Below are 24,206 nucleotides of genomic sequence, written 5' to 3'. Positions count from 1 at the left end.
AAGCAAGCAGAAAAACTGAATAAACATTTTCCCAAAGAAGACAAACATGTCTAACAGGTACATGAAAAGATGCTTAACATCACTATTCACCAGAGACACCAAAAGCACAATGAGGTATCACCTTACATCTGCTAGAATGGCTATTATCAAAAAGACGAGAGATAGTAAGTACAGATGGGGAAGTGGAGTTAAGGAAACCTGTGTACTGTTGGTGGGACTATAAACTGGTCCAGCCACAATGGAAAATAACCTGGATATTCAAAATGGAACTACCATATGACCCAGCAGTCCCACTCTGGGAACAGAACCGAAGAATTCCACAAGCTTTGATACATCAATTTGTCATATTTAATTGCCAATTAAAAATACCTTCCCACCCTGGCTGAGCGGCTCAGTGGGTTGGAGCATCATCCCAGCCACCAACTTGTTACAGGTTTGATCCCCGGTTGGGGCGCATAAGGAGGCAACTGATCAATGTTTCTCTCTCCTATCGATGTTTCTTTCTTTCTCTTCCTTCCCTCTCTTAAAAAAAAAAAAAAAAATTAATAAACAGACGCTCAGGTGATTTAAAAAAACCCTTCCCATTTTGATTTCTCAGTTGACCTTCTTTATGGTCTGGCCTGTGGCCAACTTTGATCAAGTTCCAAAGAGCACGTGGAAGAATGCGTGCTCTACGACGGCCGGACGCAGTTTCTACACGCCAATTAGGTCAAGTTTGCTAATCACATAGTGGAAATATTCCGCTGCTTACTGACCGCTTATAATACTGTTTCTGAAACGTTTGTCACCAGATACTGAATTTCACGTCTTAAAGCTGTACAGAATCTTCATCCTTTATCCAGGGCAACAAAGGGGAGCTTTAAAACAACTTTACTCCTTTCCAGGCTATCCCAGCTTACAGAATAATGTTTGCCAATATTTTATTGTTTTTAACAACTTCATTGTGAGACAGTTTTGTACATAACTGTGTTTACTGTTCTGGTTGTGCACCACCCCTTCTTGCTCAGAACCTCCTCCTGGAATCCACATGCCTCCTCTTGAAGAAAATTCCTTACAACTTCCTTTCTTGAGGATTCATCTGCAGGTAACACCTGCATTTTTGTTTATTAATGGTTTTTAAATGTCACCCAATTCTCGCCCAGCCGGGCATGGCTCAGCAGTTGAGCGTCAACCTAGGATCCAGGCGATCAGGGTTTGATTCCCGGTCAGGGCACATGCCTGGGTTGCGGGCTCGATCAATGACTCTCTCGTCATTGAGGTTTCTGTCTCTCTCTCTCCCTCTCCTGTCCTCTCTCTGAAATCAATAAAGATATATTTAAAAATAAATAAATGTCACCCAATTCTTAATAACTTTGAGATATATAATTCACCCTTTTAAGTGTGCAATTGAATGACTTTTAGTGAATTTATAGAGTTGTGTCAACATAACCACTCATTCTAAAACATTTTCGTCACCTCTAAAAGAAACCCCATATCCCCATTTCTCCCTCGCCTCAGCCCCTGACAACCACTAATCTGCTTTCTGTCTCTATGGCTTTGCCTATTCTGAACATTTCATATAATATGTGGCCTATTATATCTGGCTTCTTTTACTCAGAATGGTGTTTTGTGTGTGTGTTTTTTTGTTGTGTTTTTTAAAATATATCTTCATTGATTTCAGAGAGAGGAAGGGAAAGGAAGAGAGAGATAGAAACATCAATGATGAGAGTCATTGATTGGCTGCAGCCCGCAACCCGGGCATGTGCCCTGACCAGGAATCGAACCCCGATCCCCTGGATCCTAGGTCGACACTAAACTGCTGAGCCACGCCCGGCTGGGCCAGAATGGTGTTTTTAAGGTTCACCCATGTTGTAGTCTTTTTATGGCTGAATAACATTCCATCGTGTGGATGGACCACGTTTCGTTCATTCATACATTCATGCACTGATGGACCCCAGGTTCTCTCCATGTGAACAGTGCTGCTATGAATATTCATGTACAAGTTTACGTGTGGTCATTGGTTTCAATTCTCTTGCGTGGACACCTAGGAGTGGAACTGCTGGGTCAAATGATTGTCACCAGCATTCTTGAACAATAGTTTCACTACAGACCCAATCCTGTGTAGAGAATTTTTTTTCTCTCAATGCCTCATCGATACTACCCTCTGCTTCTGGCGTCCAGTGGTTGTTGAGAAGTCTGCTGTGGCTCCTTCATTCCACTGTAGGTGGTTTGGCCTTTCTCTCTGGCTGCTTTCAGAATTATTTTTGTCTTGAATGTGCTGTGTATGTCCAGGCATGGATTTGTTTTTATTTCTACTTGGAATCTATTCTGCTTCCTGAATCCTTTAAATGTTATCTTCTGTTTTCTCCACTCCCTCCATCCAGGATTCCAGACAGGTGTTAAATGCATTATGACTGGCCGTTTTTCCCACTTCTGTCTCCTGGAAAACAACCTCTCTCAGGTGACTGTCCGGGGAGGTCCTGAGGCCTCATTTCACGATGCGCATCCTTGGAGGATGAATGGAGGCATGGGACGTAGACATGCTGTCCCACTGTAGTGAGCTGCTCCCTACCCCCACCTTCACTCCTCAGCATGCCCTGGTGGGAATGACCCAGCCCAGGAACCCCCATGGGGTGGAAGGGGAAGAGGTATGACTGTTTGGAATGGCAACTTTAAATGTTTCCTAGAAAAAGCATTGAGCAGTCATAGTCTAAGTCAGTGAATACAATTTTGTTGTGAATTTCACAAACCCCACTAATGTAACTACCAAAACAGTTTGACAAAGCAGGCCCCACATGCCGGTCACATGTAATGCAAACCACCTCTGTGCTTGTGTTTGGAATTGTTTTCTCTGCCTTTGTTTTTTAACTCTAGACGATGAGGCAGGCTCCTTTGGCCACGACTTCCTCTAAGAAGCCCTGGAGGTATAATTTTCTGGAGCTGGTTAAGGTCTGTGTCATTCGACAGTACGGGTTACTGGTGGAGCACCTACAATACTGACACAGGCTCCCACTTTCTCTAGATACCAACAGTGTGACTCAAACGAAGGGGCCTGTGTCCAAAAGGGATGTTCCACCAGGCAATGCTCTGCCTCTGGGGGAGCTGACACTCCAGGCCTGTTACTGGGGACTGACAGAAACAGCACACCCCTTCCTTTGCAAGAACCCCACAAGTACTGTCTGCACAGGTGAAAGGGCTGACTGGGTAACCCTGAGCACCCACCAGGAGGGAGGCTGGCCTCAGTAAACCACCTCTTCAAAGGAAATAACATAAAGCCACTGTGGTCATAAATACATTTTATTTTATTAGAAATGCTTAATTACAATGTGGAGAGCATTTCCCCCTAGAAAAGTAGGTAAGCAATATGTCCATCAAAATTGTTAGTTGTCTTTGCAAATACCTATTTTCATTTCACTGAACAGAGCACACAGCAAAAGGCTTCTGCTACTCCATTTTTTTTTTCAATTTTCTTTTTTGTTATAAACACCATAGCAAATTAAAAAAAGCTGTTTAAACAGAGAAAAATATTGTAGTTCTTGATTTTCTGCGTGTACTTAACGCATTCCACACTGTGCTTCCCCACTCTTTCTCTAGATATCAACAGTGTGACTCAAACGAAGGGGTCTCCTGGTGAGGGCGGCGGTTGTTGTTATCATCTGTTTATTTATTGGGACACTTTCCCTGTGACGAGGCTCCGGATGCACTTTAACAGAATGTGTGCTATCACCTCCCTGTGGAAGCCATGGGGCCAGGCGCATGTAGAACTGGGTGGTTGGCTGGAGCCGGCGCTGAGAGCGGCGACAGCTCCTCCACCTTGGGTCCTGTTGTGGTCGGGCAGCCTGTCCTGCATCACTGGATCTGGATGGCTCCGTGCTCAAGCTGCATTTCGGGCTGCAGGGTGGGCTGCAGGGTCTCGGCTGTCTGCAAGAGGGGAGAGAGGAGGGCTTTTCTATAAAAGTACCCACCAACTCAAGTCCAGGACACTCACTGGTCACAAAATACCACTGGTTTTCAAGCACAGAGCAAACACACACAGCAGAACTGGAAGGGGCTGGGTCCTAAGTGCACCCCTGCTTTGAGCGATGACTTTCCCAGAACCTGAGCTGCTTTGCAGCAGCTCTGATGAATCCGGGCTGTGGAATCTCCTTGCGGGGCCTCCTGCTAGCCCAGGTCCCGACCGACCCTCCCACACAAGCTTGCAGGGCTCCCTAAAACCTGCGGTGATTTCCTATTCGTACCCCCTGCTTATCACCGGGGATACTCTCGGAGTGGTTAACGTAACCGTAACCTAATATATTTGCCTAGAATTTCAGTTACCATTTTGCCTTTTCTTATAAAAACTGTTCCAATGTTCAAAAAAAGCATTTTAGGGACAGGTACCTTTCTTTCCATAAAGACATAAGTACTATACAATGATTACAGATATTAAGAAGATTTTAAATGCATATTCACAGTTTTAAGACACGTTAAAGGGAAAAATACAATCTTGGAATAAGTCACCAATCATTCATCTCAACCATACAGAACTGGCTCCCAAATGGAGGTTTTGGAATTTTTAGGATCCCCTAAGCTGTCTATCAAAGGCGATGTCACAAAGACTAGACCCTCAGAGGTGGCCTTCCTGGCTTTTCTGGCAGGAAATTTAGTTGGAGGGGCCTGGCAGGGCGACTGAAAAGAAAGAAACAAAGAAAGCCACAGAGACGGGAAGGCGGAAGTCCCTGGGTATGGGGGCTGGGCGCTACAACTCCTATTGCAATTCAAGGCTGCAATTTTGAAATACTATACAAACATCAAATGACATTCAACAGTGTTTCCTTAAAGCAGAGGCTTTCCAGTTTCAGATGAAGGACTCAGCACAGACAATCCGTGCACTGTCATTGGAGCTCATGAGTGGCTGGGCAAGAGCAACAAAAAAGGGATCAACTGACACAGACAAGGTGGGGGCTTCCCCACAAGTTTCTGGATGAGGGAAAGTGGACTGGACAGTGCTGGTGGCTTCAGGTGGAGGGGAGAGAGAGGCTCCAGGCCGGGGCAGTAAGCATGTGTCTCATTCTCTGCTGTTGCTATCTGTCCTAATTGAATGGCTCTTGAGAACTGCCAGATGTGAACTGAGACCAAGAACATTGATAGGAAGCCAAGGTGGCAAGGGGCTAAAATGGACACGGCTTCCGTCAATTCTGAAATCTGTAGAATGACCACAAACCTATACTACAGGAAGCTGACCCACCACAGAGGCCCCAGACCTGAAGAACACATGCAGTGCAACCCTTCTGTGACTGCCCAGCAGCAGGGATTGAACTGCCTTTACACACGACCCTTTCACAATAGCCTCGTGTCAGGTACCATCGCCTAATGTGGGACAAGGTGGGCCCACATGGGAGCTTTCTTCCCAGACAGGGTCACTCTTAAACCACAATAAAAAGCTGGTTGGGGAGAATTCATCTTCCCTCCACACGCACCCCTCTGGGCTCCAGGCCATGACTCATCCTTCTCGGTCGGTCTCACAGTGGAGGGGGTCCCTGTAGTCACTGCTGTATGAAAGCCCAACACCACTAGAGTGGGAAATGCCTGGGCTTTGGAAGCGGCTGGAGGGGTCTGGGTTTGAGGGGTAGGGGGTACACACACACCTTTTTCAGGATATACCTTCCCAGACTCTGGGCCAGTTGGGGCCTCACTGTGAATCAGGACAGAGTAAGAATTTTAGTCCTCACAGGACTGCTGAGTCGCCAGGGTCACCCTGGGCAACCTACTTGGCTCCATTGAGCCCCACTCCTCACCAGGCTGCAAGCCAGCCAAATGAGAATTTCCTTTTCTCCAAGGGCAATGGAGAGCACATGGCACCTAGCACAGTGCAGAGTAGAATGTGGAAGGGAAGAGGGACCATCTGGAAATGTGGGGCTTTAATTCTAAGTGTCAAAGGCTGATGGCATCAAGACACACAAGGCTCATCAGTACTGGGCCGAAGACAGGAGAGGAGCAGACCCAGGGAGGACAGTAGGACGTGCAGAGGGTGGGGAAGGAGCCAGTACCCAGCAGGCTGGAATAGTTCACTGACAGGGTCCTGTGGGCAGGGGACTCCAAGGCTGTCCCCAGGCCAGGGCTGCCCAGACACAAGGCCTTCCCCTGCCTTACCATGGTAAAGTAAAAGCCCCTTGCATCATAATGGCACTCATCTTGATCTCAGCAGTAAAGTTAGTGATTTAACCCTACAGCCTATGAGGTTTGAGAATGCAGGCAACCAGCCTATCTGAGTTGTTCACAAAACCAGCAGCCTTGTACTTTGTTCCAATGACCCGGTGCCCTCTCAGGACCAATCCTATGATTATTCTCATGAAACAGGAATACGCATTTATTTTAGAACTGGTTGTTCTGAATACAACCAACCAACCAGGGAGAACTCACTCACACTGTCCCCTAAAGCGGCTCAGGCTGTCAGGCTTCTGCCAGTTCTCCCTGCTAGTATGAGGGAGCAGGCTTGGGTCCCCCACACCCAGGGGGACTCTGGAGAAGCCATGATGCTCTCTCCACAAAGCACACTCACTGTGGGGCAGCTCCATGAAGACCTCAAACATCTAAAGAAGTGACCCTCTCATCTGACATTTTAAAAAGTATCCAAATGGAGTGTGAATGCTGGAGTTTCCAGTGCTCCCAGGAAAGTACAGATAAAGGGCAGCTTGAGGGGAAATCCAGCAAAACCAGATGAGGAGAGGCTCATCAGTGGTCACAGTCAATCAGACATGCTGAATAAGCCCGTAACAAACACAAATGGGCCTTACAAATGTGGAGTTCCTGACAAGGCCGGCAGGCTGCCATGGTAGTAGTGTGAGAACCTGGCCAAACGGTGCCCCCAGGAGCAAATGCAGGCACCATAGCTAGCTGGGCCATCCTGCATTTCTACCCCAAAGCAGCGGGCTGCTTAGAGGCAAATGCCCCATAAACCTGCCCCTGGGAAAGGGGTGGAGGCTGAAGGCCAGGCCTGCATGAGTGTCGACCCCTGGGCCAGGTGCCGCCCACACTGGGGGAAGCAGGTCTCAGGCCAACAGGCAACCCTTGCTTGCGAAGGAATATTGAGCAGAATTTAATTTTTGCCTCTGAATTTATAGACAAACATTTGCACAACACAGAAGAGCTCAAGGATCAGTTTAAGACTGGCACCTGGGTGAGGATCTAACTTCTCACCTGCACATTTTCAGGCACTTATAAAAAATATAATTCTAAATGAGTGCCTATGTCCAAATTATGCATCTTTCAATGGTAATCACCTTCCTCCCAGAAGAATGCCAGAAGTAGAAATACCCAAGCTGTGTTCACACCCAGAGAAGGCCCAGGACCTGTTCACAGACAGAGGCAGGACTCACCTGAGCTGCTGTGGTGTGGTCAGTCACTGGCGCCAGCTGGACATACTGGACCTGGATGTCACTGCCCTGCAGAGACGACCCATCCACTCCTGCAGCAGTAGGGTCTGAAGAGGCCACAGCTATCAGCTGGGCCCCCTGCAGCACCTGAAAAGACAAAGCAGACACCATCAGCAGCGTTACGGGCACAAGGACAAAAATGAGAGCCAAGCATGCAGACTCCATTGTGACCGTATGAGCCAAGGAGGATGACCCGGGACTGCACTCCACACTGTGGGGTCCGTCTGTCTCGGGAATCACTCTGGAGTAACGTCTGATTGGCCACTGTATGTGTATGGTGTGAACATGTGTGAATGCATGTGTGTGAGATCGGGTTATTCCACTACATCTGCAAGGGGCCTCCCTCAAACATCTACATATTGGGCAGAAAGAAAGCTTTTTAAGCCTAATAGGAAAAAAGCAACCAGCTCGAGTTTCTGAACAGTGAGTGGGGGAGTGGTCAGAGCACTGGGATGGAGAGATGGTAGGACATAGAGCAGGAAGGAAAGCACTTGAAGACCTCCTGGAAATCACCATGGTTCTAGGTTCATGGGAAGGGGAGACATGGAGGGCAGCCAGGAGGGACAGGAGATGGCAGCATGTCCTTAACCTGTAAGCAAGACACATTCACTGGCCCTTCCTGGAACCCCCAGAGCATTTGCAAGTCAGGGGAGATGAAGAAGCCCCCAAAGAGTTGACCATCGAGTTTAAGAAATAGAAAACATGCATATGAATTACAACACCTAACACTCCAGATGGAGTCGAGAAGACCTCTGGGTGAGGAGCGGTGATCAGGAGAGGACATTGATGAAAGATAGCAGTAGAACTCCCAGGGGTGAGACCAAGTTCCAGAGACACATCACCAATGAAAGTCCCCGTGACACCAGGGACAGAGCGCTGGTCTGTGCCTGAAGGTGGGGGCCAGGTGAGGCCTTGGGGACAGGCTCTGGGTGACTCCACCACTCAAGAGCACCCCCACGTCCAGGCCTACTTCCCGCCCAGCCCACCTGGTGCTCCAGCAGCAGAAAGGCAGGCTGGTGCCTTGACATCTGAAGGCCAGGATGGGGAGTGGGGGTGGGGATCTCTGAGGCTTTGTATTCATGACAGTGAGTTGCCAAGCACTGTGAGGGTTTTTACTTAGGGGTTGTATCCCACCCCTCCCTCATGGGCTGTCCAGGTGGGGCAACAATGACCATGCTTCCTGGCCAGCCCACTGCCTCCTGCGACAGTATCAGAGCTGAGGAAGAAGGTGCAGATCTGGAGAGAAAGGAGGGATTGCCCACTCTGGAAAAGGCAGGCTTGGAGTCCTTATGAAAATACAACCTGTGGTTTTCAAATAGCATTCTAGTTTTTGATAAGCACGAGTTCCATTTCTTTAACAAAGAACCATCAGTGGAAAAACAGGTAAATTCAATTTTTAGAAAAGATGGCAGAAGGTTCTTAACTACTTCTTCTTTTGTTTCTTCAGAAACCACTGGAAAACAGTTTCCACTCTAATGCCAGCCAGCTATGCCGGGAGGAGCGCTGCCCCTGGGCGCACGCGTCCTCACCCCCAGGCCAACATGGGCAGAGGCACTTGGCAGACGGGATTAAGTTGATCATCTCAAGACGGAGAGAGTGTCCTGGAGTGTCAAGTGGGCCCAATGTCACATGGGCATCTTGAAAAACAGACTCTTTCCCAGCTGCAGAGGGACAGAGGGATGCAACATGAGTCGACTGGCCATGGCTGGCCTGGAAGACAGAGGAAGGGGTGCCTATAGAAGCTGGAAAAGGAGCCTCCAAAGAGACACGTCGGACTTCTGCCCTCCAGACTATGAAAGAGTAAATGCGTGTGGCCACACCACAGTGGCCATAGGATATGCACACAGCTGCACTCACCATTTCTACAACTGCCTTCTTCAAGCGCAGGGCCTGGCTTCTGGGTACCCAAAGGGCTGAGCTGAAAACAATGGCTCTTTATTAAAACACCACTCTTTTCCATTATAAACTGTTTACACTAATGAGTGAGAGGTTTAAAAAAAAGAGAAAACTGAAGTCTCCTCTATTACCCACATTTTCTTTTCCCCAGCACATACTCTCCTCCAGATCTTTCATGATCAGAAAATAGGACATGGTTCTGTCCAGTTCCATAGCTTTGCTTCCCCATCACCAGGGAGGCAGCCATCTCCCATGTGGTCCATGGGGCTGAGCAGTCAAGGGCAGCAGCCGACATGGCCATAGCTGAACTGAGGAGCCTGCTCTGCCTGGGAGCAGGCAGGGGACACTGGAGCTTGGGGGTATCCCCACAGCCCTAAGTGGGGAATCCCTGAGTCCCCTCTGCAAGGCCTGGAGGGCCTCCGCTAGGCATCAGTCTCCTTGTGGCTCAGGAAAGCATCAGTGTTTTTTTTAAGAAAAGGCAGCAAGACCCAGGAGGGTTCCCTAGGTCCCTCCAGAAAGAGTCCAGATATGCTCTCTATTCCACAAACTCCCAACAAGGTCAAAGGACTCAGATCCAGAAAAACCATCTGGGACCTGAAGAAAGGGAGACATGAAGCTGTATTTAGTCATGGATATGTTTTAGGAGCCTCTGGCCATCAAAGAATTTGGCAGTGGCTAGCTGATCTTTCATTCCTTTGCCTCTTTTTGGAGTGGCTGTAGGCACGACCCCCTGACCCAGAAAATAAAATCCAGTGTGTGACCTCACTTTGCCAGCCAGGAATGGACAAGGGTGCCACTGTTCTTGTCAGCTCTCAGCACCAGATGAAAATATGGAGCCGTGACCTGTCAGGGTCTCTGCAGGATTGCACAACATCTTTAGGACATGGGTGGGGCCACCAATTCCTTCTCTCCACAGGTTGCTTCACCCTGGTCTATAAGCCTGAAGTTAATGACTGAACCACTTTGGTTCAAGGATTCTATACTATTTGTCTCTGGCTCCCATCCTCACATTTCTCAAATTATCAATTCTTTGTGCTATGAATACATAGCTATGTTCTTGGGAATGTGATTATTCAAAACCTCTAGCACAGTGGAGGAACCACTGCAGAAACACTGACCAGCGTACATGTCATTAGCTGGCCCCATTTCCCACAGGCCTTATTTCAAATCTAAGACTGAGACCAACACACCTGCGAGTGGGTGACCAGCTGATTTGGAGGCTGGTGCAGTGCTTGTGGCATCTGTACCTACATCTCTTAGTCAGCAGACTCACTCCTAACTTACATGCATCTGTGAACTTTTTATGAAGAACTCCCACACAGGAATGTCCATGTGATGTTCTTGCTGCCAGGCCCCACATTCCCCAAGTACGTCACAATCAAGTATGGCATATTCCCAGTGGCAAAGCTGAGGAAAGAGTACTGTGGGCAACAAAGTCCCACTCAATCTAAGTTTGTGGTTTGGGTCAGAAGTTGGGCAACAATGCTGTCCCAAAACAGCTAGAAAAAAATAAAAATGGGGAAAAGACTAAAGGTAACAGAAGTGGTAGGAAATTCTCAAAACCACACAGTCGTCTGCCCTTTGGGTGGGTGAAAAGAGGGAGAGGGGTACAGTCTGCGATACCATGGCTGCCCTACCTCAGCACAGATTTCCTAGATCCTGGACTGAACTTTAAAAAAATCTAAGCAATATTTTCAAATACTAAACTAAATGTTAGGTATTTTAATGTAGTCACAGTTTCATAACTGATGTATATTTTAAAAGATCCTTTAATAAGTGAGTTTGAGGTCAAATCATATAACCATTTTTTAAGTAAACTTATAAAATCATGGGACTTATTTCTGAGAAGGTTCTGACTGTACTATGGGTTTGGCGATGAGCCACTACCCCCTACAAACGGAAGGCATTTTACCATATCCTAAGAGAGATTTTCCCCTGTCAGCATTGCCAATATAATGACTTTTCACATGATCTACACAGCTGATTAAATCTTAAGAATTATAATGTCAGAAATCTCAGAATCTAAATGTGCAGAATTATAATAGTGAAGGTAGGCACATTACCAGCCTGGCTGGCAAATGAAAATAAAAATAGGAACATGTTCTCCAATGGGAATTCATTCAAAATGCTATGCCCTTTAAACATTTCCACATTGGCTTGGTTTTGTTAAGTGATTCAGAAATGAGTTAAACATTTAACGTGCACACTACTGGAAGAAAAGACCTTCCAAACAGTTATCATTCTCCCTCTTCCTCGTACTCCAGACCCTGCAGAGAACACCTGCCCAGGGGACCTCCCCTACCGAGGCCTCAGCGGGAGTCCTGTGCTGCCCCAGCTTCAACACCTTGACTCCAGCATTGGGAGAGAGGATGGGCAGGCCAGCACCTAACTAAGCCTGCCTCCTGCTCATCTGTCCACAGCCCCATCTCCTGTGGGACAAAGCTTGCCTGGATGAATTTCCACTCATTTCCCAAAAATGAGCTTTCAGCTCCTTTTTCATCCTTCCTGCTCATTTTCTGTTTGGTGCCTTTTCCAAGCAGGCTCTGGAATGTAGAAAGATCTAACTGGAATGCAGTGAGCTCCAGGCAAGTAGCCAGTGGCAGCACCTCCAGGCTGCCAGCCACTGCAAGCTTGAGGCTGCACTTACAGTGGGGCTCCCTGAAGGGCAGCATATCATCCGTGAGGCATTCAGGGATGGGGTGCAGGCATGGGCTAGTGTCCCAGCTTCATTTAGAGGGTTCCTCTATACATTTCTGAAGCATAGCCAATTATTTTCCGACAAAAGAAAAAGGCCTAGGGTATGGATATAAAGCAGCCTACTAAGGGGATCATGGATCTAAGAGCACTGTTTAGTGGAGCAAACACATCTGGTTTTCCTCTCTACATTGCCAATTCTGAAACTCTGTTTAATACCCAACTGAGATAATGCAAAACTGGTGCAGAACAGAAAATAAATGCAAGAAGCCCAAGGTCTTTTCAGTATCATTTAGATATAAAATTTCAAATCCAACCAAAAATCCGCCCAGATACAAAAAAGAAAAAAAGAAAAAGAAAACCTAACTCGCCCCCCCTCCCCCAAAAAAACAAACCAACAAAAAAGCCGTCAATGCACTTACAAGATCTGTTTGTAACAGTTTAATTAAGTTTGTGGCCAGGAATGAGACCACTCATCCCGAGGCCTCCTAGAAACAAGTCCCTTGCTTATTTTGTGTTTATGTTTAAATTGAACTTGTCACCCTGCCTGGTGTGGCTCAGTTGGTTGGGCGTTGTCCTGTGCAAAATGATTGCTGATTTGATTCCCAGTCAGGGCACATGCCCAGGTTGCGGGCTCAGTCCCTGGTAGGGGTGTGCAGGAGGCAAGCTGATCGACGTTTTCCTCACACATTGATGTTTCTCTCTCTCTCTCCCCCCTCCCCTTTCTTTTCTTTTTAAAAATCAATTTTTAAAAAATCTTTACACTGAACTTGTTAAGGTAACACAATCAACCAACCAGGCTGATTTTCTTAAATCTGGATATTAATTCAAGGATTAGCTTCCTTGTGACAGAAAAATGAGGAGCTGAAAGACACCTGCCCCTATCCTGGGAATGCTCCCATACCAACTGGCCAGGAGACCAAACCAACTGTCCAGGAGATCTACCAGCCCAAAATCTTTTTTGTACATTTGTACATCAACTGTCAAAAACAAATTATCATTCTTAAGTCTTTAAAACCTCTGACGGACCACTAGTATGTTTCCTTGGATTCCATTTTGAGTGCTTTCATAAACCACATCGCCACTAGTAGATGGTCAGAAAGGAGGTCAAATGGCAAGGCTCCTCTGGGATCATTCCTCAACAAGATCCAGCACAGAAACTCCTCACAACCCTCAGCATTCAAGCCAACTGATGCAACATTTTAGAAAAGCATCCTACAGCCAGTAAGGCTACACTTGCAAAGCTAATGGGCTAACAGCCATAAACCAGATTTACAGCCCGGAGCTGATGGGAAGATGCCCCAGAGAACCAAGGTCCAGATTCTGTGCACACGAAGATGCCGTGTGGCAAGAGGTAATAAAAAGCAGGTTCTGCTGTAAGCTCTGTGGCTCGTTCCAGCATTGGAGCATGAACCTCAAACACAATCTAGGAGAAAGCAAACAAAACCTAAAAAATAGAATAAAGCTGAAACGGAAGTCTGGAGATACTTGGTATTCATCTCCCATCGCTCCAGATAGGCCAGCCTTCCTGGGAACAAATCTTAACCATGTGTCTTAAAACTTTCCAGTTGATTGGGGCTGGGGGTGGAGGGAGGTTTAATAACTCAGCCAGAGTCAAATCCAAGGCCCTCCACTTTTTCCCAGGGGTCCAGGCCTCTGGCTTCTAGAAGGGGTGGGTAGGTGGGGAGTGGGTGAGACACAGCAGGAACAAAATAAAGGTTTATTTTAATTATGCATGTGAATGATACATCGTATCACTATACTGCTGCTCAGACACTGGGAAGGAAAGGGTGCACCAGTCTGCCAGCCATCACACTTCATGACTGCAATGAGCTGGGAAGCCCAGTCATGGAGGTGAAAGCTTCCAGCCATCATCCCAACTGATAATGAGCACAACGTGGCTGGTGGTGGCCTCCCTGGGAAAGACCAAGAGAGGTACCTCATATGGCAGGTGCACCCACATAGGAAACACCTTGAGTCCTTGCATAAACTTAAAAGTTCATCATGTTGTAGAAACACAGCCTCGCTATTCATGCCGATGGATGATTTACTGTGAGATGCTGACTAATCGGGCATCTACACATTACTTACACGGTGATGTAGCCTCCATCAGACCAGCGTTATTATTCTATTCTGATAAACCACAAAAAGTTCAGAAACTGATTTCTACAGCTACTAACGGTAAGAATATTATTACTACTTACTAACAGTAAGACTATTACACACCAAGCAGACAATCTCATTAGTTAGACAATCTCAACTTATCTGTCTTCACCACAGAGGCCCTCTTTGGTGAGGACAGTACTTCTCCTGTTTCAAGGCAACAGTTCTAGAGGCGACTCCACTCCCACATGGGCCTGATTTCAGTATATGATGACTACAGTGCATTAAGGAGGTGCACAAAAATATGCCCACGACTGAGTGTCCTTTTATATAGGAGAAGAACGACTGCATCTGTGTGCACATCAGTGACTGGGAGGCCTGGGAGGGATGGTTAGATGCAGAGAACACACAGGTATCTCCTATAGGAAGCCCCACTGCACCCAGAACATCACCAAATTCACATCACTCCACAAACAACTTGTTTCATGGTGTAGAGCGTGGGTTTATCACATATCTCTGTGGGATGTAGGCCCAAGGTGGGGAGGTCAGCCAACATTTTGCCAACAATGGGGCTGGGGATATGGGGGGATCAATTATGTCTTCCAAGATATCTCTACCTGCCAACCTCCGAAACCTGTAGTGTGAGCTAATTTGAAATAGGGTCTTCGAGGATGCAAAAGATAGGCTCACCCTTGCCAGGTAGCCTCACTCTTGTACTGGCTGTGCTTGGTTCAGGACCTGCTTGCACTGGACCCAACACAGATCTGCTCCCACACCTGTTAGGGTGTCCAGAAAGCCTAAGGCCCAGGAATTTAGGAGAAAACTGTTGGCTTCTCCTCCTTTGAAAGGGCAGAGGAGTAATCTGGAGACACCCAGCTGTGAGGAGCAGACAAAGATTAGGGAGAGGAGAGGAGCTGTCAGGATGTTCTCAAGAAGCAAAAGGTCTGACCTTTGTCAACTAAAAACAGTTGACCAGGTAGCCTGGGTATGCATTCTAGCTGAGGGTCTGAAGTGTGAAGACTGTTCCTGGGCCATCATCCCAAAAGCAGTGACCTCCCCTGGGTGGCTTAAAACAGCCAGAAATATATCCTCTCCCAGTTCTGTAGGCCAGAAGTCCAAAATCATGGTCAGCAGGGCAGCAGTCCCTCCAGAGGCTCTTGGGGTGGGTCCCTCCTTGTCTCTTTCAGCTCCTGGGGCTCCTGACAACCTTGGCTTGTGTCTGCATCATTCCAACCTATGCCTTTGTGTTCCCATGGTATTCTCCTTTCTGTATCTATATCCAAATTCCTCTCTTCTTATAAGGATACTTTTCATTGTATTAGTTAGGGTCTAACTAAACCCCTTTCTGCATCCATAGCAGAGCTCAGTCTCAATGTCCCAAATCTTTTCTAGGAACAGACAGGGTACTCTGAACTAAATGTCTGTGACCCTCTCCCCCCACAAAACTCATATGTTGAAGTCCTAACTCCCCAGTGTGATGATGTTTGGAGGCAGGGCCTTTGGGAGGCGATTAGGATTAGATGAGGCCATGAGAGTGGGGCCTCTATGATGGAATTAGTGCCCTTTTGAGAGAAAGGGGAACTCAGGTGCTTTCTCCATGCATGCACCAAGGAAGCCATGGGAGGACTCAACCAGGGAGAGAGGGACCTCATGAGAACCCGACTGTGCCAGCACCCTGATCTCTGACTTCCAGCCCCAGAACTGTGAGGAACAGACGCCTATTGTTTAAGCCCCCAGTGTGTGGTGTTCTGTTACAACCGCCCAAACTCAACAGAGAGTGACAGTATATAAAGTCACCATCCTTCTCGTGAGGTGGAACAGACATCTACCTTCTTGTGAGGTGAAACCAGTTTGGAGATGGCTAGGAGGAAAGGACAGATCACTGTGAAAGAAAAAAACCCACTAATGAACCCACAGGCATCTCTAATAGATCAGCCTTGGGTTTAAAATCTACTGTTAATTTCTATAGGACTTTTAAATGAAGTGACATTCTTACACACACACTGTGTTACCTTCAATGGTTTGCAAAGACCTAGTTTACATACATTTCAAGTTCATTTTAAGAAGAATCCCTTCAGCGAGTCCCTGGACTCCTGACACCATAGAGCACTTCTCTGGGAGCATTTTAAATTTAGGGACTTCACAGCAAGTTCACCTCGGTCCCTTGACACTGAGAGACTATGTTTCTAACCTCTAGGGTTCAGAAAGAGGAAAATGTAAGACAGGCAAGGACAACAGCCTTTTTATTGTGCCCATCTCTGAAGGGTTTTCAGCCTTGAACCAGACCAGTGTCCTGTCCTTCCACTGGGCGCCCTTCAGATGGGACCAGGAGTTATTTGCTCTGTTAAAGCATGGCATGCTGCTCGCAAACACATTGGGTCAACACAGAAAGGCCTAGTTTGTATGTGGCAACTGCTTGCTCTCACTGCATAGTGTGCTTGAGGCACCCCACTCCGAGGTCAGATTAACTGATACCAGGAGTCAGAGACAATGCAAACATTTAACTTCAGGTTTTAAAAATGTCTTTAAACTTTGTCCAAGTGAAAAACACCCAAAAAGCAACACTTCATACTCGGCCAATGGTGGGCCGCCTCTGGGGAGGAGAGTGTGGGCTGCTTGTGAAAGAGGGCACACTTTACAGTACACTTCTGTACCCTACCCAACGTGGGGCTGTGCTCATGCTATCACTCAGGCACTGAAACGAGAAACCGTCACCACAATAACTCCAAGTGAGAAAGACAGGAGATAGAAGGGAGGAAGGGGAAACTTCCTCCTGAAGGTGATTCCACCTCAGAAAACACCATTTTGCAGATACAAAGGTTAAGCTACAAGTTCAGGCTGTGCTGGGGTGAGGGTGCAGCCAGGTCAGGGCCCCGGGCATGTCAGTAGAATGTAGGCCTGGAACTCAGGGCTCCCTCCTCCTGCGGCCCCTGCTGGCCAAACCAAAGAGGAAAGCCAGTGGGTGAGGGAGCCTAGAGAAAATCAAGCCAGGAAAGCAAGGGTTCATACAAGAGAGGCCAATAACAGGGATATCCCTGTGTCTTGCACCACCACAGTATGTCCTCTCTGGGGGATGTCGTGGCTGCTGCTGATGGCTGCAAGTGTCAGGGTCACACGTACACTATTTTAGTCATCAGAAGAGCCCTTGTCAATCATCATTCAGCCTGAACGTGAGCAGACAGGGACCCAAAGCCCTGGGTAGTGGGTAGGACTGCAAGGCCAGTGAGTTTATGTGGGAGCAGCAGGGCTGGCTGGGGTCCTGGGACCTTGGCTGCACACTGGGCATTCAACACAGATGCCATCTTGTTTGTTATCATTAGCTCCACTTTGCCAGGAGGAAACGGGGCCTCAGAGGCTAACTTATGTGCCCAGAATCACAGGCCAATAAAAATACAACTAAACAGAAGAAGCTTTGAGCACAGTTGTGGCAACTCCTCCAGGCTGTTCCCATCGCACCATGAGGCCAGAGCCAATCACTTGTGTGTGACAGAGATGTGTTAGAAAAAAGTGAAAAGAATGATTACGCAGCAAATCATACAACTAAGAAACCTCAAGAGCCTCGGTGACTTTAAACATAATTTACCTTTAAAACAAAGAGAATTATTTATGCTAAATCCCCTCTACTTCAGCCTTCACTCGGGTTTTTTTGGCCAATTTGTCTCTTGGCTGAACACCTGCCAGTCATGAATTATTTGGCTTTGGTGTATTCTTCACCTCTGGAGGGGCTTTAGGAATTCAACTCAGGTCCTTCAGTTCCCCACAGGTTAGTGAGTGAGGTAAACAGCATAGGATTCTCTTTAATCATTTCAACACAGTGTTAGAGCAGCAACTTTAACAATTTAAGCAGAGACCCTAACCAGACTGGGTACATGGTTTCTAGATGACAGTTTCCTCATAAACACATAGTGAATTTACAGTCCCCTCAGTGGTTCACTCTCAAAGTCAATAAAAAGGGGGAAATTACATTGTGCTTGAAATTTTGTTCCTTTTGCAGTAATTCTATCATTTAATGGTTCAAGGGCTCAGCACGATTTCAGTCAGGCTCACTGGTGTCTTATTATCTGTCAGAACTCAGGACACTGTGGATCCTACTGCTCACACCTCTTGCCACTAGATTGTCTAGCAGGTGGTTCCTTTGACAGCCCCATTTCCCCCTGCTCAGTGCCATGATGAAGATGATGTGCTCCTGGAATCTGCAGGCCCTGGAGACCAGCAGCACCAGGGCACACTCAGTGCAAATTACAGCACCCCTCCCTGCCTTGACTCCCCTCAAGTTTTTCCTACTATGTATACTCTTCCCTGGAGGAATGGAGCCACCTGAGTCCAATCACGACAGTTAAGGGCATGGAGGACAATCTGCCAGTTTTATAAACGTGGACCAGTTAGAGCTTCTAGAGTTTGCACAAGGGAAAAGCCAGGGCCTGAATAGGAATGAAATGTCCTAATAGGTACCTTCGCTTTCTAATGTTTCTGTCTACAAAGAGGTGAAATATCTGGAGCTAATGACAGAGTTCCAAGGGGCATTCCTGCTCCTGAAATTCTACCTCGCACCTACCCTCACTCTCTACAAGCCAGAAGTTCAGAAATCAAGCTCCTGGTGCAGAAGTGGTAACTCTGCTTCCTTTCAACAGATAGCAGCTGCTCTGACAGCTTACAGAATGGAATTCTTGGGTCTAAAGAATTCTTTACACATTCCTTAGATGCTCTGCATGGCCACTCAAACCAACAGGTACACTGGCCTGGCCCCAGATGTGGGCTCGGGCTGCCCACCTAGTCAGGTGACAATTCCTACCCATGACACAGGCCTGCTAGCAGGCAACACAGACGCAGTTAAAAAACTGAGACAGAAAACTTGCAGAAAAACCCAAAGAAATCACCAAAACTCCCTCATACAGAAAAAGTTCTACAACTTGGATCCCACTAGAAAGAAAACTGAAATTACTCAAGAGTCACAATTTTTCAGGTTACTGAGCTGTAGGTTTTAAATAAGTACTCTTCTATACATTTCCAGGTTATTATTCATGATTAAAATGGAAAAGTATTTCAAAATGTCTTCAATTAACCTGTGTAGCTTACAATGAACTAAGTGCTAACTTGGAATAATTACTATTGTATTCAATCATCAATCATTAAGTATTGATAATTTGGTACTACCCCAGGTACTGAGCAGAATAGAAATGAACAAAATTTAGATCTAACAGTATTAAAACTACTTAACCTTTTAAATACATATTTGACAGTAATGGAATTGATCAAAAATACTTTGGGAATTTTAGGGCCTGCCACCCCTCCCTTGACTGAGGTCAGAAGACTGATGTGGACACTCAACCAAAGGGGCTCAGGGTGGCCGTAAATACAGTGACCAGCGTATGATGTGTCCAAATCACTGGAAATTATCTTTGGGGTTTTATTATAAAGCTATTTCAGCCTACACTAATAAGGGCCCCTTCAAAGGCATCTTCATTTCAACTACCTAAATACTGAAAATGTGCATTTAAGTAATCATTTCATCCAACTTTTCTCTAAAATACATTATAATACCCTGCCCAGCCCAAACTGTTGTCCAGCCTTTTCCTAGTCTTTCCCGACGTGAAACAATCTTGTTCATTACAGCTACAGAGACAAAATAACAGGCCTAAGTGGATACGCCACGTGAGCCTGAAACTCCTTCCTCCCTGCTCAAAAGAGACCAAAGAGCTATATAGCACAGTGAGTTCTCTAGTCTTCTGTGCCCACTGGCATCAGGTCCATTTTGCTTCATATAACAAGCCTCTGTTTGGGACCAAAAGGATTCCTGAAAAAATTAGAGCCAGCAGCAGGAAATACCGTGGGCCCCTTGTCCTGTCCAGGCCAACCACCTCAGACAGGGTGACAAATCCACAGTGTCTCGTTTAGCCCAGGGCTGCCAGTGGGTTGGGCTCCTCAACCAGGCAGCAGGAGACCCACAGTTGTTTTTGTGACTTTTCTAGGATTTTTTTACAACTAATCAACTAAGCTCTGACCTTTAATGTCTTAAATTATATTTTTCACCATTTCCAGTATGGAAGGCTTTTCCATAGGGATGAATTCTCTGAGCTACCTGAGTTCTCCAAGATTTGCTTGTGCTTTGGCATGCAATACAGGAACATATTTCCTTGAAGGGAACATTTTTTAGTACAAGTGAAGTGATCAGTGTATACCATCTGGGAGGGTGGCGCTGTTCTTGTCTCTCCACTGCGACAAACCATTAAAAGTGGACTAAAGCTTCCTGGAAATAGAGGAGACATTTTACTGCTACAGATAAAGGCACCCTACACATGCACATGCATGCACACACATATCTTACACACATGCCCTAAATAAACGCCCTCCACACACACATGCCCTCCACACACCCTACACAAACCTCCCTACACACACACACACACACGCATGCACGCACACACACCTATTTTTCTCATGGACTCTAAAAAAGTCCTACATATAAAATGTGGGATACTTCTCATCTCTTCAAATCTTTTTCCCAGCTGGGTTTAAAGGCCTCATTTCATGGAAAAAATTCTGAAAGCTACTGAAATTTACCTTGAAGCAAAGTATAAGGAGGGACACAAATGCCAAAGAAGTCAAGAACGGTTTAAAAGTTTAAAGAATGCCCAAACTGTTGTTAGCTGGTTGTTGGTAAAGTTATCTCACCAATACGCAAGGAGATTAACCTGGCTTTATCACTGGGTTGCTTAACTTTGTTTAACGCATATGTATCCTGTGTGTGTGCATGGTGTATTCGTTATTACAAAGATGGGCTTACCAGAACACACATAGAATTATCAAGTGATTCTAATTATCAAGTGATCTGACATTGTTTAGCCTATAGACATACAGTATATAAATTCTTTCATACACATCTTAGATGACATTAGCTACAACTGTAAAGAGAAAACCTACCCGTATCAAAGTACACATCTAACTGAAACAGTACTAAACCATTTCATGATTCACGATCTAAGCAGCATGACTAAAGCTCATCTTTCAAGATTTCCTAAATGGCTGGAAACCTCCCAAATACAGAGAAATAACTGACCCAGATTTGAGTGTTTCAATAGATATAACATTGTGTAGCAACAGAGTTTGGTACAAAGTGAGGGTTCAAATCTTACTGAATCTCATTCTACTGGGTTCAAATTCCACACCCTGCATGCAGCCTGTATCTGGAAGCAGCACTATATGCCTTCTTGGTTTTGCTTCACACCAAAGTGTCTACTGAACACACACTGTAACAAGATAGGAAACAGCTCCCATGGATTTTTCCCTTACTTTTCCAGTATATTTTCGTAAGTTCAGTTACCTTACTCCCAACAAAAATTCCTATGAGCTGGGCAAAGAAAGCACTGTCATTTCAGTCTCTACAGAAAGAGGTTGAGAAGGCAGTAAGCAGAGAAGACAGATTAGAACACAGTACAAGGTGATCAGAAAACTCACTCTCCTTGGTAGTGGCTGGTGGTGGTAGTGATGGTAGTGGTGGCTGGTGGTAGGTAGTGGTGGTGGTGGTAGTGACGGTGGTGACAGTGATAGATGATAGCGATGGTGGTGATAGTGATGATGGTGGGTGGTGGCAGTCGTTGGTGGTAGTGGTGGTGGTTGTGGTGGTGGGTGAGGGGTGGTGGTGGTGGTGGTAGTGATGGTAGTTGGTGGTAGTGGTGGGGGAGGTTGGTGGTAGTGGTGGTGGTAGTGATGGTGGTGATAGTGATGATGGTGATTGGCAGTAGCAGTGATGGTGATGGTGGTTGGTGGTTGATGGTGGTTGATGGTGGTGGTGGTGGTAGTGATGGTGGTGATTGTTGGTGGTAGTAGCGATGGTGGTGGTAGTGATGGTGGTGGTAGTGATGGTGGTAATAAGAGTGATGATAATGTTCTAGAGAACTGGAACTAGTCTGGAGCTTCAGGAGTCATGAGAGTTGGGTTCTGGGTCCACCCCTGACCTCACCTCCCTTCATAATCCTGGAAAAGCTACTGTCTGCTGTCGCCACATGTAAAAGGAGAATAACACTCACCTAGTTCCTGAATTTGTCTCATTTCCTCTACAGAATACTACCAAAGAGTTTATGACACAGCAGAAAGCATGTGCCCTGCTCCAGAAAGGGATGCCTGAGTCATTGTAGGCAGACAGATAGCTCCCTGTGATGTTTTGGAAAGAAAGACACAGTTTAGCTTCTGAAGGTAATTTTATATGATGGGAACCTCTGTATGTTACATTGAGGTTAAAGGGACCCCTGACTTGTTCTTCTTGGTTGTGTCTGATCTTTATTAGCAACTTAATGTTGACTAAAACTACAAATGCACCAGCACCCTCTCAGGAACGGGTGCCTGTCCTTCCTTGGGTGTTGAAGGGCCTAGTAGGCAGAGAGGAGCCGCAGACATGGTGCTCCAAGAGGAATTTGAGGTTAGCCAGCAGCAGCTGCCAATTATCCCAAAACAGACTGCTTTCGGAGCATTATTTCTTAGTCACATGAATAAATGTTGAGGTTTTTTGTTTTCTTAAACTCTCCAAAGAAACGAGATGAACAGAATGCAAAAGAATCTCGAAAATTGCATAAATCTCTATTTTAAAAATCTAAGTTTTTAAAAGCAAAAATATTTTAAGACTGTTTTAAGAATTCAATAATTACTTGGGGTGGTGAACACACGATACAATATACAAATGTGCATTATGGAATTGTACACCTGAAACTTATAATAATTTTATTAACAAATGTCACCCCAATAAATTCAATTTAAAAAACACAATTCAATAATTAACAATGTATAATGATGAAAACGTAACCGATTTTATCATTAGCCAAGCTGCCCTAACAAAGCACACAGTTAATAAATCATGTAAAGTTTCTCGATGTGGATTTTATGCCACATGGGTGGGCTGGTGTCTGCCTGAGGTCATGACCCTGGCATTGACAGACTAACCCCTAATCCATCAGCCTGAACAGGGAAGGTCATTTCAGGAAGTTGTAGTGCAGGATTCACCCAATAAATGTCTACAGGAAATGTGTCTGTCCTCTAATTGCAGTGGTGCCTCACCTTAGAATCACTGAACTCCAGTGCAGCCCATGCTTTCTGCGTGCCTCCTGTGCACTCAGGCAGGGTACGTCCTGCCTTAAAGAACTCAGAGTTAAGCCATGTTAGGCACAGCATGGATGCTGAGGGACGCAGGCAACCCCACACCTCATCCTTACCAATTCAAGATCCTGGCATGGATGTCGCATATTGCCCCTCTAGGAAAACACAGGCACCATGAAGGCTTGCAGGGCCCTCAGCCTCAGCTTTTAAATGTTGGTTATGATCCTTCTTGGAATCCTGTCCCCATATTGTGGGGGCCCAAGTCACACGGGGAGCCTGCACAGAGAACTGAGGGACTCAGGCAGACAGCTCAGCTGAGCTCCCGGCCATAGGCCAGCGTACTCCAGCCCCAGAAGCAAGCACCCAAACAGGGCAGCATGCTGAGCCTCCAGATGACCCTGGATGATCCCAGAGACACCACCTGCTGAGCCAAATAAACCCACAGAGTCATGAAAGATAATATATGGTCATTGTCCTCAGCCCTAAGTTTTGGTTTCTTAATACAGCAAGAGGTAAGTGAAGCAAGAGTGATAATTAAGTGGTGGTGTAGGGAAGTGTCCTTGTGCTCACAAGTTCTATGGTAAAGTTTTTAGTGTCTGCAACTTACTATCAAATAGTTTAAAATACAACACACACACGTCCATACTTACTTATACAAATGTATGAATTTCTAGTTGTTTGTACTTTTATACAACTGAATCAGGATTCATTCAGTTCGTTCTAATTCAAGCAGATTTAGAACTAAAACCCTCTGTATTGCAATGCCAATGTCAATTAACATCTGCAATTTTTGTGAACACGGTAACTTCTTGTTCAACCATCATTCTCACTTACATGACTACGTGAAGACAAACCACTTATTGGCTTTCACTAGCAACTCAAATGCTCAAAGCAATTGTCCCAAGTAGAGGTCACAAAGGCAGTACATATATGAAATGCGAAGTGCCCTGTCTATGTTTAACTGCACTTATTCCAGTTGTTCTTACTGGAAATATCTGAATTAACCCAAAAGAGAAGGATTCACAGCCTTGT

The 24,206-nt window shown here is 46.1% G+C and overlaps 1 protein-coding gene across 28 annotated transcripts in view; it reads right to left on the bottom strand.

Moving 5' to 3' along the window:
• Positions 1 to 24,206, bottom strand: part of BANP (BTG3 associated nuclear protein) — a 118,083-nt gene that overhangs the window by 11,152 nt on the left and 82,725 nt on the right. For 27 of the 28 annotated variants that reach the window (XM_081117638.1, XM_081117640.1, XM_081117633.1 and 24 more), the window contains 2 exons: positions 7,338 to 7,481; positions 3,261 to 3,900 (listed from right to left, as the gene is read on the bottom strand). In XM_081117638.1, the coding sequence (XP_080973764.1) occupies positions 3,829 to 3,900; positions 7,338 to 7,481 (216 nt within the window). In that variant the 3' untranslated portion in view covers positions 3,261 to 3,828. Of the gene's footprint in view, positions 1 to 3,260; positions 3,901 to 7,337; positions 7,482 to 24,206 lie in introns of those variants that run through there. The other variant, XM_081117628.1, reaches the window with a different exon arrangement.

The sequence above is a fragment of the Miniopterus schreibersii genome (genome assembly GCF_964146895.1).
Source record: "Miniopterus schreibersii genome assembly, chromosome: 18".
In the NCBI taxonomy this organism is placed as follows: Eukaryota; Metazoa; Chordata; class Mammalia; order Chiroptera; family Miniopteridae; genus Miniopterus; species Miniopterus schreibersii.
The sequence above is the reverse complement of the archived record's forward strand: the minus strand, read 5'-3'. Positions and strand labels throughout refer to the sequence as shown.